Genomic DNA, 17,115 nt, shown 5'->3' on the forward strand with positions numbered 1-17,115 from the left:
CATGAATAAAGTTTTTTAAAAATCGATACTTTCATAAGTGTACAAAATGCAAGCGATTCTGCTAAACAGTTGTTTTTTACCCAGTCCTTTCACTGCTGGTTTTCTCCTCCAGACAGCAACAAGTGGCTGCTCGTGTGCTTCTTCCATTTTCACCCCCTCCCAAAAAAAAAACCAGTTAAGAATTTGGGATGGCAGAAATAATTCTCACCCTCTCTCTCCAAAAATGTCCCATCCAAATACTAACCAGGGCTGACCCTGCTTAGCTACCAAGATCTGACAAGATCAGGCTAACCTGGGTTATCCAGGTCAGGGCAGCTACCTATAGCAGAATTTTATTTAGTTCTTCCTTTAAGGCTGTGGGCTTCAACGTATGAGTTGGGACCTGGGTTGCCAACTGTGGGTTGGGAGAGATTGGGATGGTGGAGCTCACCATCCAAAGCAGCCATTTTTCCCAGGGGAACTGATATCTGTATTTAAATTGTGCATAGTTAAATTGTGGAACTCCCTGCCCCAGGATGTGGTGATGGCTGCCAACTTGGAAGGCTTTAAGATTGGAGTGGACATGTTCATAAAGGAGAGGGCTATTCATGGCTAGTAAAAATGGTTGCTAGTCATGATGCATACCTATTATCTCCAGGATCAGATGAGCATGCCTGTTATATTAGGTGCATTGGAACACAGGCAGGATACTGCTGCTACAGTTGTCCAGTTTGTGGGCTTCCTAGAGGCACCTGGTTGGCCACTGTGAATACTGCTAGTCTTGATGGGCCTTGGTCTGATCCAGCATGGCTTTTCTTATGAGACCAATTCTGGATGACTTATCTATCTTTTAAGTGCCCAAGAAAAGAAAATCTGTTCTGCAAGGACAAGCTGTACTTTATCGTTGTAATCTCATTGCCACATGATGCCATGCTGTCACGGTTGTAAGTGGCTCTTAAGGAGGCACTGAAGAAAGAGGCTCTTGGTAGCACTTAGATGTGACTGTTCCGGTCTAAAACGAGGCTGAGCTGCCTGCAGAAGCAGGCTTCTTTATGTGCATATTGACTGACCCAGCTGCCTGCATCTTTGGCTAGCTATTGCCATCCAAGATGCACCTAGTTGCCCATCATGAGATTCTGTTCAGGGCTTACAGTTAGAAATGGAACCTCCATGGTCAGAGGCTGTATACCATTGCTGTGGAAGACTGCATTTATATCAGGCTTTCTCCATATTCTGAACTTTTCCAAACCGTTCTGTAATTGTTCCAACAGCCTTGGATGGGAAAGGAGAGCAGTTTGCCCTTTTCAGAGAGTATTAGATGAAGTGGGCCAAAGACATTGGCTGGGACTGAGGGGACTATATGAAGCAGTAAAACAAGGAAGATGGGGAGAATGTATGAAAAGAGAGGACAATGAATTGGAAGAGTTAATAAAGAGTGAAGCATATATTAGAAAAGGATTAGCAGGGAAAATATACAGAATGATGATAAGAGATAAAGAATTTATGATTAGAATAATACAGGCAAAATGGGCAAAAGAAACCACAATATCAACACAAATGATGAATAAAATGATGAAGGGTATTAAAATGTTGAAGATGGATAGATATAAAGAGTTGGAAAGGAAAATAATGCTGAAGTGGTACCGAACACTGGCCCAAATAGCACATATGATCAAAGGAATGAGACCGAATTGTTGGCATTGTAATGCGAAAGAGGGGTGGTTCTCACATTTGTGGTGGGAGTGCCCAAGGGTAGTAGAATTTTGGAACAAAATACTTAGTAAAATTAGAGATTTGTTTAAGATTACACTTCAAGTAACTGTAGACCTGATGTTTATGGGAATAATGGGTTGTGAGAAGGTAGAAAAGAGTGAACAAGAGATGTTTAAAGCGATGATATTAGCGGCTCACGCAGTTATAGCTTTTGGATGGAAAGATAAAACAAAGTGGACTATGGACAGGTGGAATAATTATGTGTTCGAATACGTGCAAACAGATGTATTGGGATACTTAAAACAACAGACGATGGGAGAAACAGAAGAAATGGAAATGAAGACTAAGTGGAACCCATATATTAATTGGGTGAAAAGAGGAGAAGCCAACGAAGAGACTTTAGTAAAACTAAAAAGGCTATGCTCATGGATGAAAATATGAAAATATGATATTATGGATTGGTCCGTGGGGGGAGGGAAAGGGGGAAACTTGTATTGGAAGAAGGAAAGTGTAAATTGTAATTATAAAGGTATGGAGATGTAAAATGACTTCCAATGCAATAAAAAATATATTTTTTTTTAAAAAAAGGAGAGCAGTTTGCCTCAAGCCTCCCCAGTGAGGTCACAGCTAAGGTCTGGAACACCCCCAGCTCCCCACTCTTCTAAATAAAGGATCAGTTCCTTCCCTCTTGCTCTGCTTTGTGAACTTCCCAGGCTGGGTCATCTGGCTGGCCACTTCCAGCAACCCTGTGCTGGCCTAATGGATGGGTGGGGTCAGCCCCACATGGCAATTGTGGGGGGGTGCAGGGGATGCTTCACACAGACAAGCATAGCCACGATGACTCAAAACTGGATTCAGCAGAATGTGCAAATTGTCCCAAGATGAAAAGTATTGTGTCTGAGTTGATTGGGGGTGGGGGAGATGAAAGTTCTAGCAGTGCCAATTCAACTTAAAAAGGTAGTCCCCTGTGCAAGCACCGGGTTATTACTGACCCATGGGTTGACATCACATCCCGACATTTACTAGACAGACTATGTTTACGGGGTTGTTTAGCATTGCCTTCCCCAGTCATCTACACTTTACCCCCAGCAAGCTGGGTACTCATTTTACTGACTTCGGAAAGATGGAAGGCTGAGAACCCTTAGCCGGCTACCTGAAACAGACTTCCGTCGGGATAGAACTCAAGCTGTGAGCAGAGCTTGGACTGCAGTACTGCAGCTTACCACTCTGCACCATGGGGCTCTTTTTGCCAATTCAGCTAGCATGGTTTATGTACACATGCACATCATATCTTGGGGCTGCACTGCACAGGTTACAAACGCATATGTGAACTACCCATAAGCCCATACTGGGTCAGGCACTTTATATCCAAAAGCTAGAAAGAAGAGTGGGATAAACTCGCCTTTTTCTTACACCCTTTTTGCAGCTGTAGTGGGGAAACCTTTATAAAGGGGGAATGAGGGTGGAAACCTACTGTTGCTGGAGCAGTCCGGCTAGGTCCTAGCCGCTAGGATGTAAGTCGGCACAGAATCTCTCCGAGGAGTTTCCTTTTCAAACCTTTTACTAATTTTTGTATGTCTTTTTCTTTTTAACCAGAAAACAGAGATGAAGATTTGCAACAGGGTCCAAAGTCCTTTTCCTGGCTCGAAGTTGCAGGGGGTGGGCTCTCTCGCTTCCCCCCCCCCGCCCCTCCTCGGGTGTAGGAGACAGAGGTTCATGGCTGGCACCGTTATGGCTCAAAGGGTGGCGGTGGAGGGTCCGGGCTGTGTTTCTTGGGTGAGCAAATGGGTTGTAAGCCACACCTCTGGCTGCAGGAGGCCTCATCCCGTCACGGCTGTCGATCGTTCTGGGAAGGATGGAAGGCAGCAGAATCCCTCCCTGGCAGTTTATTCCCCTTCTGGTCTCTCAGTTTTCTTCCCTGTCCAGGCACAAGTTTCTGCAAGTAAGGCCGGGAGAAGAGAACACACTGCATTCACCAAAGAGGTTTGCTGTTAGCCCAGAGAGCTGCGTCCATGGATTGATGCAGCTCAGTCTCAGAACCTTGGCTCAGCCCTGGGACTTGTGAAGGAGTTAATAAGGAAGAGATAAGGAATAGTCTCTTCGAATTTATACAGAGCGCCTTTGCTTGAAGTCACCAAATGATCACAAGGAGGGGAAAACACAACAGTGTGGTGTAGTGGTTAAGAGTGGTGGACTCTGATCTGGAGAACTGGATTTGTTTCCCCGCTCCTACACATGAAACCAGCTGGGTGACCTTGGGCTAGTCACTGTTCTCTGAACTCACTCAGCCCCACCTACCTCACAGGGTATCTGTTGTGTGTGGGGGAGAGGGAAGGTGATTGTAAGCCAGTTTGGTTCTCCCTTAAGTGGTAGAGAGAGTCAGCCTATAAGAACCAACTCTTCTTCTTCATATCAGGGATTAAGCCCTGGAGCAGAGAGTTAAACTTTCAGTCTGTGATTAATTTGTATATTAATGTATGTTAGTCTAAATTTCAGCGCTAAGCCTGGAATGCAAAGTAAAAATAACAATTGGGGCTCTGGGAGTGTTTTTCACTCACCCCTGAAAAATTGTGGACCCCACCTCCTCATCCTGAGGCCAGAGACTATGGCCTCTGGGTTAGAGGATTGTAGAAACTGCTACAGTGGCCAAGGTACCTTTAACACATAAGGACAATTCTGAACAGTTCGCTGTTCTTTCCCTGGGAATCTTTCAAAGTGGACCAAGCTAGGAATAAGTAATAAACTTCAAGGAGCCAGTGAGGAATGGCTACCAACTGGGCTGTGTCACAGAACCATAGAGTCGGAAGGGGCCATACAGGCCATCTAGTCCAACCCCCTGCTTAAGGCAGGATCAAGAGCCTAGAGCATCCCTGACAAGTGATTGTCCAGCCTCTGCTTAAAGACTGCCAGTGAGGGGAAGCTCACTACCTCCCTCAGCTTAGCCTGTTAATTGTTAAACAAAATGAACACAAGAGAAATTAGGCCAGCCTGTTTTTGAGGAGTGAGGAGGACGGAATAGGTGATGGCCCCTTCCGTTTTGGAAACCGGACTTACCCTTCCCCTCCCAGCCAGGCGAAGGGACGTTTCTGCTTGATTAGAAGGAATGGGCTCCCACGAAGACGGTGAGACGCAACACCGAGCTGGACCGATAGCTCATCAGGGTGTTCATGGTGACCATCTCCAAATCCAGCACAAATTCCCGGGGTCCCGTCACAGGCCGGGCCAAGACCAGCATCGCACTGATGTTGTTGATTTGCTGCAGGGAGATGAAGAGTTGGTTTTTATACCCTGCTTTTTTTTCTACCTTTAAGAAGCCTCAAAGCGGCTGACAATTGCCTTCCCCTCCCCACAAAAGGCCCCTTGTGAGGGAGGTGGGGCTGAGAGAGATCGGAGAGAACTGTGACTAGCCCAAGGTCACCCACCAGGCTTCATGTGGAGGAGTGGAGAAACCGACCTGGTTCACCAGATCAGAGTTCACCGCTCTTAACCACTACACCACGCTGGTTCTTAACATGATTACGAAAGAGGATACACCCTTAATCCAACTGAAGTTGGAGATCATCTGGGTTTAAAGCTGTCTGTCCCATAACGAAGCCAGAGGCGTTGTTCAGATCCACCCACACTGCCACCACCTGCTCAAGAACATGCCCGTAAACCGCAGCTTTGGAACAACCTTATAATTGGTCAAACCCTCCTTTGCCAAAGAAGCCTTTTTAAAACAGAGCTTCATTAGCATAGCCTCGTTAAAGTGCTCAGGGAAACATCCCTTCCTTCAAGGATGTGTTAAAATCAGAATTCCTTTAACCAGGATTATTATCTCAGATTATTGTCTCGGCAAGATTTAAACCACTACGCCATCAAAGGGAAACACCTCCAGTTTGGACTTTCACCCCAGGCTAGTTCAGAGGGCTGAAAAAGGAGCTGGAGAGAAGTGTTTCCCGATGGGGCATAGGAGGCTGCATGTACGAATTTTGTGTGGACTAGCCACCAAGATGCTGAGCTGCGAGATTTGCCAGAAAGCAAACATCAGCTCATTTTGTTGCCAGTTACCAAGTACTATAGGAGAGACGACGGCTGTAGAGGTGGTCTCTCCAATTGTCGCTAAGAAGTCGACTCACCCGGATGTAAAATTCGCCTTGGTCACTTCCTGAACGAATCTGGAAAGTGTTGTAAGCCCCAGGGTAGACACTAGTGGCTTGGATCTGGAAGATGTCAGAGGGCACCGTTCGATCAGCTGTGATGCTCATATATCTGTGGACGATGGACGATGGATTATCTCGGCAGAGGGGGTTTGTGGCTGGGCAGAGGCAGCGGCTGTGGTGGGAACAAATTATTTGAGTTTGGGAGGGATACATCTCAATGCTTACCTTAAAGTCTTCTAATTGAGTAGCACAGAGCACGAGTCTCATAAAGCTATGTACCGTTCTCCCTGCTCTGCTAATATGGAAGTGAAGAATGCAAAAATAGTCTCACTGTACTTATGAACAAAGGTTCATCTATACCAGGGGTCCTCAAACTTTTTAAACAGGGGGCCAGTTCACTGTCCCTCAAACACTGTTGGGGGCCGGACTATAGTTTGAAAAAAAAATGAACAAATTCCTATTCACACTGCACATATTTTATTTGCAGTGCACAAAAATTAAGAGAAACAATGCAATATTTAAAATGAAGAACAATTGTAATCAACATAAACTTATAATATTTCAATGGGAAGTATGGGCCTACTTTTGGCTAATGAGATTGTGGCTGTGGCTAATGGGAGTCAGCGCGGCTCTCCTGTCCTCGCGGCTTGTCTCTCTTCCCTCCCGTGGGTAGGGAGCTGGGAGGAAGTGACCGGTCGTCACTTCACATGAACACATGAAGCTGCCTTATATTGAATCAGACCCTTGGTCCATCAAAGTCAGTATTGTCTAAGACCGGCAGCGGCTCTCCAGGGTCTCAGGCAGGGGTCTTTCACATCACCTACTTGCCTGGTCCCTTTAACGGGAGATGCCGGGGATTGAACTGGGGACCTTCTGCACGCCAAGCAGATGCTCTACCACTGAGCCACAGCCTCTCCCCTCTAATACATGAACACATGAAGCTGCCTCATACTGAATTGGACCCTCGGTCCATCAAAGTCGGTATTGTCTACTCAGACCGGCAGTGGCTCTCCAGGGTCTCAGGCAGAGAGGTCTTTCACATCACCTACTTGGGACCTGCTGCATGCCAAGCAGATGCTCGACCACTGAGCCATGATCTCAGGCAGAGGTCTTTCACATCACCTACTTGCCTGGTCCCTTTAATTGGAGATGCCGGGAATTGAACCTCGGACCTTCCGCATGCTGAACAGATGCTCCAGCACTGAGTCAGGGCCCCTCCCCTGATCTCTGTCGTCTGGACATCAGCTGTAATCCCAAGATATCTCACGGCCGCACCTGGAGGGTGGCAACCCTATTTTAACCCCCCCATTGCACACAAAGAGCCTCGCCTGATCCCCCCCAGGGATCCCCCCTCCCTCCCTCCCTCTGCCCCCGTCCCACCGAAGTGCCCCCCGCAGTGCTGGCACTGGTCGCCCACCCAGCCAGGCTGGCACTGGCCGGTGCCGGGCTGGCAGCGCCCTCCGTTGGTGCAGGGCTTGTCACACTCCTTCGCCTCCATCAAGGCAGCCACCGGAGCCAGCAGGAGGGCGAGGGCGCCCAGCAGGAGCGGGAAGGCGGTGGCCATGATTGCCGCTGTGCTGCCCGTCGTTTGCTGCCGCCTCCGGCAGCGTCGCTCCATCACCTCAGCTCAGGCGGCGGCTGCTGTGAGAGGCTTGGCAGTCAGTCTGCTGCGGCTGGCACACGGACGGTGGCCGGCGAGAGCTCCCGCTGTGGTGCGGCCTCCCGGGAGCTACGGTGGCCGGGCAAGCTCATCCCCTACCGCGCTAAGCTTCGCTTTCTTTTCCCCCCCACAAAGGGGGGGGGAGAAAAGGTCATCGCTCCACCCCAGCGCGTCCCTCAGGGATCAACACACTTCCTCCCAGCATTACCTTGCGACTGCAATTTTTTAAAGGGGCCAGGTTCAGGACCCTGACGGGCCGTATCCGGCCCGCGGGCCGTAGTTTGAGGACCCCTGATCTATACTGTTTCTGACAGTAGCCAGCTGGATGCTTCCAGGAAGCTGACAAGTAAGGCATTGGGGGCAACAATATGCCCTTGTCATTTTGACTCTTCTACAGCATAGTTAAATTGTGGAACTCCCTGCCCCAGGATGTGGTGATGGCTGCCAATTTGGAAAGATTTAAGAGGGGAGTGGACATGTTCATGGAGGAGAGGGCTATTCATGGCTATTGGTCAAAATGGATACTAGTCATGATGCATACCTATTCTCTCCAGGATCAGAAGAGCATGCCTGTTACATTAGGTGCTGTGGAACACAGGCAGGATGGTGCTGCTGCAGTCGTCTTGTTTGTGGGCTTCCTAGAGGCACCCGGTTGGCCACTGTGTGAACTGACTGCTGGACTTGATGGGCCTTGGTCTGATCCAGCATGGCCTTTCTTATGCTCTTAGCTGTTATTTGGAGCTATACTGCCTATCTACATGGAAGTTCCATTTATCAATCTTGGCTTATAGCTGTTATCAGATTCTCTAATTCTTTTTTTTTTAAGCTAGACATCATCTAGTGGCAGTGAGCTCCACAAGTTCATTGCATGTCCAGATGCCTCTCCACGACGCCCTATTGCCTCAGTCCTGTTAACATACTCACTTTTCAGAGACCTGCACATATGGTTCCTGGCAGCGGTTCTTCTCAACACAGCGATAGCCACCGTGAAAGTTGATGCAGTTCTGAGAGTCCGTGCACTGATGGGCTCCCGTTTCACACTCATTAATATCTAGGGAAGCAGAAGAAATTAGGAGAGCGGGGCTTGGTGGGACACTGAAGAATGCAAGCAAGCAGGCGTCTCCAGGTTTTCTGGATCCCCAAAACAAGGGATCTTCAGTACCTGCCCTCTCTGCTTGCTCCCTGCCCCACTAGTCTCCCAAGTACCAGGAGAGAGTATTAGGGAATTATACCAGCTCAGGTGTCTGGTTGGCTAGGTGAGAAGGGCCAAGGGTATCAAAGTGGAGCCTCCGGTTAGAGTAGAGGGAAAGCCAGCGTGGTGTAGTGGTTAAGAGCGGTGGACTCTAATCTGGAGAACCGGGTTTGATTCCCCTCTCCTCCACACGAGCAGCGGAGGCTAATCTGGTGAATTGGATTTGTTTCCCCACCCCTACGCACGAAGCCAGCTGGGTGACCTTGGGCAAGTCACATTCTCTCAGCCCCACCTACCTCACAGGGTGTCTGTTGTAGGGAGGGGAAGGGAAGGCGATTGTAAGCCGGTTTGAGTCTCACTTAAGTGGTAGAGAAAGTCAGCATATAAAAACCAACTCTTCTTCTTCTATCAGACTAGGAGCTGGGAGATTGAGGTTCAAATCCCCTCTCTGTCCTGGACGCTTGCTGGAGGACCCTGGGCCAGTCACACATTCTGAACCTAACTTACCTCACAGGGTTGTTGTGAGAATAAAAATAGAGAATAAAATGGTCTAACTTCATATGGCTTTTCTGTGACGTAAGCCAGATTTGTGAGTAGATATGACAAAAAATAGCTCCCAGCAGACCAGGGAGTAAAGATCTTTTGTAAAGTGGAATGATTTTCAAGTTTCTTTTCTACAAACTGGAACCCTTGGTTTGCATGCAAGCATTGGGAAGACGAAGGAGGAATCTATTCATTAACCACCCTAATTGTGAGAATGACATGGTCGTTAAAAAATAGGTGAGAAAATTACCTTAACACACTCAAGGACTCATGATGCCCCTCAGCCACAAGGCAGCACATGCAGTAGATTACCTTGGCAAAGGCGGGTGCTCAGTTGCTGATATCCTTGTGGGCAGGCACACGAGAAATGCCCTGGCTCGTTCACACACTGGTACTGGCACAGGTAGGTGGAATAGCTACATTCGTCGATGTCTGGAAAGCAAAGAAAACATTCTCAGTCAGACCTCGGTGCTGTCCTAGTGAGTCACTCAGACGCTGGATTGTATATATAACAGCCTCTCAAATCGCAAGAGTTTAAACTCAGCAATAATAACAGCTGTCTGGATGTGGGACTTGGAAATCAGGCATGCCATGACAGCTTTGTGGCCAGTTGTTCCATTGAGGTTTTTTTTGGGGGGGTACATATTTAGATTCCACCTCCTCCAAAAGTCAAGGTAGCTCGCAAAACAGATGAAAACGACATAAGAACATTTTAAAACATAGAAAGCAAGCAACAGAACAGCATAAGTGCAGGAAAAGCAGCACCATATCCCTCCCCCAGCCCCCACAATAATAAACTCCAAAAGGTGGACTTTGTGTTTTCTCTAGAAATTGAAAAGGAGATGAACACGCACACGTTACAAATCCTCTGAAGTTCATTCTGTGAAAAGGTGATCCTAGAAGCAATGGTGCCCTGACCTGGATGGCCCAGGCTAGCCTGATCTCATCAGATCTCAGAAGCTAAGCAGGGTCAGCCCTGGTTATTATTTGGATGGGAGACCACCAAGGAATACCAGGGTTGCTGTGCAGAGGAAGGCACTGGCAAACCACCTCTGTTAGTCTCTTGCCATGAAAACCCCAAAAGGGGTCGCCATAAGTCGGCTGCAACTTGATGGCATTTTACACACACACATAAGCAATGGTAGTAGTAAAGTCAAAGCATGGTTTTGCACTGGGAACTGGTATAGCGACTAAGCAAAGAAAGATTTTATTTCACAATAAGCTTCTGTGGATTGGAGCCCACTTCATCAGAAAAAGAGTTTTTATATGCCAACTTCCTCCACCACTTAAGGAAGAATCAAATCAGTTTACAATCACCTTCCCTTCCCCTCCCCACAACAGACACCCTGTGAGGTAGGTGGGGCTGAGAGAGATCTACGAGCAGTTGCGGACTGGCCATTGTGTTAGCTTGCCCGATGGCAAGTGGGGCCCCTTAAACATTAGACAATATGTTAAAAATAAAAATTAAATGGTAGCCTTATAGTTGTGGGTGGCCCCCCTTTGTCTCCTGGCAACCAATATTTTTAGACCCAGTCTGCCACTGTCTAAGAGAGCTGTGACTAGCCCAAGGTTATCCAGCTGGCTTCATGTGGAGGAGTGGGGAAACCAACCTGGTTCACCAGATTAGCATCCACCGCTCACATGGAGGAGTAGGGAATCAATCCCACTCCAAACCACCGCTCTTAACCACTACACCACGTTGGCTTCCAGATGCATGCAGGGGGTCCTTGTTAGGCAGACAAATATATATGAGGTTAGAAGGGTTTTTTATAAAACAGTAGGGTCAAAGGGCCACGAAATGCATGAAATACTGGACGAGAGGTAATGTAAAATTCAAACACAATCAAGAGAAGTACAGCGAGGAGGTAACTGAAGGGCAGAGCTAAGGAGCAGGGGCTGAGGAGGGTACGTGTGGGGAGACCCACCTACCTACCTTTGCAGGTAAAGCCATCGTGGTCCAGTTCGTAGCCTTGGTTGCATCGGCAGATGAACGTTCCGTAGGTGTTGAAGCAGCGCTGCTCGCAGGGGGCCCCCATCTCACATTCATTCACATCTGGGGAAAGGGGCAAAGGATGGGACTGAAACTGGAGGCTTTCCGAGATGCAGAAGATGGAAGCTGAGCACAGGGAAAGGGGGGGCACCTCCATCTCCCTGTCTTTCTGGTGTCAGCCGTCCACAGTCAATCTTAGCTGCCTGAACATTTCCTGTTCCCATCAAAGGTTCCACCCTTTCTCTCTTTCTGCACTGAAGCTGGCAGCTTCCTTCCAGTTGGGAAATTCCTGGAGATTTGGGCAAACCCTGCCCTCCTCAGGTTCCACCCCCAAAATCTCCAGATATTTCCCAGCGCAGAGCTGGCAACTCTATCTGCTTCAGAGGTCTATATTGCATTGAAACCCTGCAGGGAGGAGGCATCAAGGGCAAGCCCTTACCGACACACGAACGGTTGTTGCTGGCCAGCTGGAAGCCGGGTTCACACTGGCAGGAGAAAGAGCCAGGGGAATTGACGCAGCGGTGCTGACAGTAGCGGTACCGACATTCATCAATGTCTGCAAGAGGGAAGGAGAATATCATCATGGTGTCACTTTCCCCATTACCACCTGAGAATGCATATTCTTTCGCTCCTCAGCATCTTGGAAATTAGATTAGAATCATAGAGTTGGAAGGGACCACCAGGGTCATCTAGTCCAACCCCCTGCACAATGCAGGAAATTCACAACTACCTCCCCCCCACACCTAGTGACCAGAAGATGCCCTCCCTCTCATCATCTGCCTAAGGTCACAGAATCAGCATTGCTGACAGATGGCCATCTAGCCTCTGCTTAAAAACCTCCAGGGAAGGAGAGCTTACCACCTCCCGAGGAAGCCTGTTCCACTGAGGAACCGCTATAACTGGTTAGACCTCAACAAGAGTACTGTGTTCAGTTTTGGGCACCACAATTTAAAAAAAATGTAGACAAGCTGGAACGTGTCCAGAGGAGGGTAACAAAGATGGTGAGGGGTCTGGAGACCAAGTCCTATGAGGAAAGGTTGAAGGAGCTGGGTATGTTTAGCCTGAAGAGGAGAAGACTGAGAGGGGATATGATAACCATGTTCAAGTACTTGAGGAGTACTTGTTTTATTGAGGATCATGCCGAGTTGTTTTCTGTTGCCCAAGAAGGTTGGACCAGAACCAACAGGTTGAAATTAAATCAAAAGAGTTTCCGTCTAGAGACATTAGGAAGAATTTTCTAACAGTTAGAGCGGTTTTTCAGTGGAACAGGCTTCCTCGGGAGGTGGTAAGCTCTCCTTCCCTGGAGGTTTTTAGGAAGAGGTTAGTTGGCCATCTGTCAGCAATGCTGATTCTGTGACCTTAGGCAGATCATGAGAGGGAGGGCACTTTGGCCATCTTCTGGGCATGGAGTGAGGGTCACTGGGGTGTAGGGGGAGGAAGGTAGTTTGGAATTTCCTGCATTGTGCCGGGGGTTGGACTAGATGACCATGGTGGTCCCTTCCAACTCTATGATTCTAACTGTTAGAAAATTATTCCTAATGTCTAGACGGAAACTCTTTTGATTTAATTTCAACCCGTTGGTTCTGGTCCGACCTTCTGGGGCAACAGAAAACAACTTGGCACCCTCCTCTATCTGACAGCCCTTCAAGTACTTGAAGATGGTTATCATATCCCCTCTCAGTCGTCTCCTCTCCAGGCTAAACATACCCAGCTCCTTCAACCTTTCCGCATAGGACTTGGTCTCCAGACCCCTCACCATCTTTGTTGCCCTCCACTGGACACGTTCCAGCTTGTGTACATCTTTGTTTAATTGTGGTGCCCAAAACTGAACACAATACTCTAGGTGAGGTCTAACCAGAACAGAGTAAAGTGATACTATCACTTTGCGTGATCTGGACACTATACTTCTGTTGATACAGCCCAAGATTAAGTTTCTTCTAAAAGGGAACAGGCGAATACTCTGTGTGGGACTTGGTTTGCTGTCCAAGCAACAAAAGTTCATAACCATTTTTTAATTCAAGAGTGTTACACAATTGCAGTTGTGATACTAGAGCTAGTAATGAAGCTAGAAAGAGTGTGGGGTGTTGTGGTTGAGAATATCAGACTGGGAAGGGGGAGACCCGAGTTGGCTAGGAAGTTCAATGGGTGACTTCCCACATCTCACTCTCCTTCAGCCTTCTCTACTTCACAAGGTTGTTGTGAGGATAAATGAGGGAGGAGAGAACTATGACGAAGGGAGCTTTGACTCGCAAATGCTTCTACCCTGGGAATCTTGTTGGACTTCAGTTCAAACAAACTCAGAAATAATCAGCTTCTAGTGGGTGGCTGTCTTGGTCTGAAGTAGTAGAGCAAGATCTCAGTCCAGTAGCACCTTGAACATCTAATATAGCCCTTGCTATATGAAGGTATTGCCCTGACCTGGATGGCCCAGGCTAGCCTGATCTCCTCAGAAGCTAAGCAGGGTCAGCCCTGGTTAGTATTTGGATGGGGGACCACCAAGGAATACCAGGGTTGCTGTGCAGAGGAAGGCACTGGCAAACCACCTCTGTTAGTCTCTTGCCATGAAAACCCCAAAAGGGGTTGCCATAAGTTGGCTGCGACTTGAAGGCACTTTACACACACACACACACACACATAAAGGTATTAATCTCCAAAGTACATTTTTATTTGCAATGAATATTTGCAAATGTTTGAAACATACTAAGGATGTTCACATTTCAAAGGAATCTTTTTTAAAAATTTGAGAAATCTTTCAATGTTCTAGAGCAGTGGTTCTAGGTTGGTGGTACATGTATCACCAGTAGGATGCAAAGTAGTCTAGGTGGGATGCTGCATTTCCCATTGGGCCCTTTCACACATGCCAAATAATACACTTTCAATCCATTTTCAATGTACTTTGCAGCTGTATTTTACTGTGTAAAATAGCAAAATCGTTAAAGTGGATTGAAAGTTCCTTATTCAGCATGTGTGAAAATGCCCAATGACTAAGCACTCGCTCTCCCTCGATCCCTGTGTCCACCTGCATGTGACTTGCTGCCTCCAGGCAACCCTACAATACCAGGGATTATCTATCTGTGACCTGATGGCACAGAACACTTGGTGTTTCTCCTGATCCTCCACGTGCCTCCTGCCTACCAGCACCTTCCTACTGAATTTACCTGGCTCTGCACCCATCATCATCATACCCTCATTTTGGCATCTGTCAAATATAAGATCTCATCACCTGCCAATTCATTACCATTGCATGGCAACAACCAACTTTCAGATGCTAACAACCATTGCATGTTAAAATGAACTTTCAAATGCCTAACAATGAAATCAAAGATGAATAAGTATCAAGCACTCAGCTGAATAAGCAGTGAATGTTCAAATATTCAGAGAATGATTTGGGAATAAAAATAGCAAACTAAGTGAAATAAAATAACATGGAAGACAGATTTGTACAACGTTGAGGATCAAAGTCATTTTGGCTTTCTTCTTTAGGGCTGCAACATGTAGGCTCCAATCCTACATCCAAGTACTTGGGAGTAAGGCCTATTAAACCCATAATATCTACCTCTGAGTAAACATGCATAGGATTGGGCTGTGGTCAAATAATCAATGTAATAGATTGGAAACCGTGTGACAGATTTTAAAGGTTTATCAGACAGCAGGTTTTTCTGATGAAATGGGACCCATTTTTAATAAAAAGCAGGGGGGAAAGAAGAGTTGGTTTTTATACCCTGCTTTTCTCTATCGTAAGGAGTCTCAAAGCAGCTTACAATTGCCTTCCCTCCCCCCAACAGACACCTTGTGAGGTAGGTGTGACTGAGAGAGTTCTGAGAGAACTGTGACTAGCCCAAGGTCACCCTGTGGTGGCAACTGTCATACAGGTATTTTAATCTGCACAGCCAATCAGAACTCCAGTGGCCAATCAGAAGCCCTGCTGGGCAGGAGCCCCACCTCGTCCCACCCACTTTTCTAAAAACACTCGGTGGCGCCAGGAAAGGTGTTGGCGGGCACCATGGTGCCCACAGGCACCACGTTGGGGACTCCTGGTTTAGCCTCTGTGCCTGTGGGCCTTCTGGAAGTATCTGGTTGGCTAGAGAACCAGCGTGGTGTAGTGGTTAAGAGCAGTGGTTTGGAGAGGTGGACTCTGATCTGGAGAACCGGGTTTGATTCCCCCACTCCTCCACATGAGCGGCAGAGGCTAATCTGGTGAACCGGGTTGGTTCCCCCACTCCTACACATGAAGCCAGCTGGGTGACCATGGGCTAGTCACAGCTCTCTTAGAGCTCTCTCAGCCCCACCTACCTCACAGGGTGTCTGTTGTGGGGAGGGGAAGGTAAGGTGATTGTAAGCCGGTTTGATTCTTCCTTAAATGGTAGAGAAAGTCAGCATATAAAAACCAACTCTTCTTCTTCTTCTACTCTGCAAAACATGATGTGGGACAAGACTGACCATTGGCCTGACTCTTGGCCAATTAAGTCTGCTTTTAGTGTCTCTTGCAACTTTTGGACCAGCCAGTGGTGAAACTGGCTTAAAATGCAAACTGGGGCTGAAAGAATGACTATCGGTCAAGGCAGAGATGTTTCTTAAAACCATCGCTTTCTAAAACACTGAATAAAAACAAAATTGTGTCTTGTGACACCTTAAAGAGAAACAAACTCATTTCAGCCTAAGCTTCCCGGGATAGAGTCCTTTCCATTTCCCCCCTCCCTGTGTGTACATACCACTGTGGACTGAGGTTTCATCACATACATCTCTAGCCTACAAAAGTTTATGGTGCAATAATAAATCTGTTGGTCTGATTAGCGGGGCTTCCTACTTGGAATACGGATTGAAGGAATAACAGATGTAAGAGGGCTCTCTGGCCACTGCTGTTTCCTGGAAGGTGACTCATTAAGTCTGATCTCGTGGCTATGATCGGTTTTTAATGTACAGATAGTCGGAATCTCAAAAAGCAGCCCCAAGGGGGAAGGATTGCAATGGCCAGTTTCTCATGGCACTTGCTGCATCTAGGTTTTGCAGACATAACTTCCAGGTCAGAGGGCATGGCTTCTGAGAAGGCCTGACTCTGGAACCACCTTTCTGAAACTGCTCCGCTTCTAGACAGGGAATGCCAGTTGGCCGGCTGACTCACCCACACACTCCGTGCCAATCTTCCGGTAGCCATCTGGGCACTGGCAGTGGAAGCCGCCTGGTATGTTGATGCACTGTTGGCTGGGCTGACAGTCGTGCAAATCGTATTCACACTCGTCCGTGTCTGTACGGAAGGAAAATGCACAGTTAGAGTTCAGGGTTATGTAGAAAGAGGGCAGCTCTTTCAGATCAGAGAGAGTGGACAGGGAGAAAAGCTTCTCTCTCATAATACTAGAACATGGGGTCATCTGCTGAAGCTGGAGGGTGAGAGATTCAAAACAGATAAAAGGAAGTATTTCTTCACATAATGCAAGGTTAAATTGTGGAACTCCCTGCCCCAGGATGTGGTGATTGCTGCCAACTTGGAAGGCTTTAAAAGGATAGTGGACATGTTCATGGAGGAGAGAGGTATCCATGGCTACTAGTAGAAATGGCTACTAGTCATGATGCATGCCTATTCTCTCCAGAATCAGATGAGCATGCCTATTATATTAGGTGCTTTGGAACACAAGCAGGACAATGCTGCTGCAGTCATCTTGTTTGTGGGCTTCCTAGAGGCACCTGTTTGGCCACTGTGTGAACAGACTGCTGGACTTGGATCCAGCATGGCGTTTCTTATGTTAGTAGAGAAAGGCAGGAGGCAAGTGGGACAGCCTCTCTAAGCAGACTTCAAGAGACTTAGCCAGGAAGGGTCACATGAATGTGTATGCTGTGACCATTCATCCACTGAGGTCACTACTGTCTACTCTGACCAGCAGTGGCTCTCTCAAGTGGA

At 47.5% G+C, this 17,115-nt stretch overlaps 1 protein-coding gene across 1 annotated transcript in view; it reads right to left on the minus strand.

The window, feature by feature from the left end:
• Nucleotides 1-4,756: 4,756 nt before the first annotated feature.
• The window catches only part of EFEMP2 (EGF containing fibulin extracellular matrix protein 2), a 29,849-nt gene continuing 17,490 nt past the window's right edge, over nt 4,757-17,115 (minus strand). The window contains 7 exon segments of the mRNA XM_056852923.1: nt 4,757-4,948; nt 5,811-6,006; nt 8,419-8,545; nt 9,542-9,661; nt 11,163-11,282; nt 11,659-11,775; nt 16,342-16,464. Of these exon segments, the coding sequence (XP_056708901.1) occupies nt 4,787-4,948; nt 5,811-6,006; nt 8,419-8,545; nt 9,542-9,661; nt 11,163-11,282; nt 11,659-11,775; nt 16,342-16,464 (965 nt within the window). The 3' untranslated portion in view covers nt 4,757-4,786.

Source organism: Euleptes europaea, chromosome 7 (genome assembly GCF_029931775.1).
Source record: "Euleptes europaea isolate rEulEur1 chromosome 7, rEulEur1.hap1, whole genome shotgun sequence".
Classification (NCBI taxonomy): Eukaryota; Metazoa; Chordata; class Lepidosauria; order Squamata; family Sphaerodactylidae; genus Euleptes; species Euleptes europaea.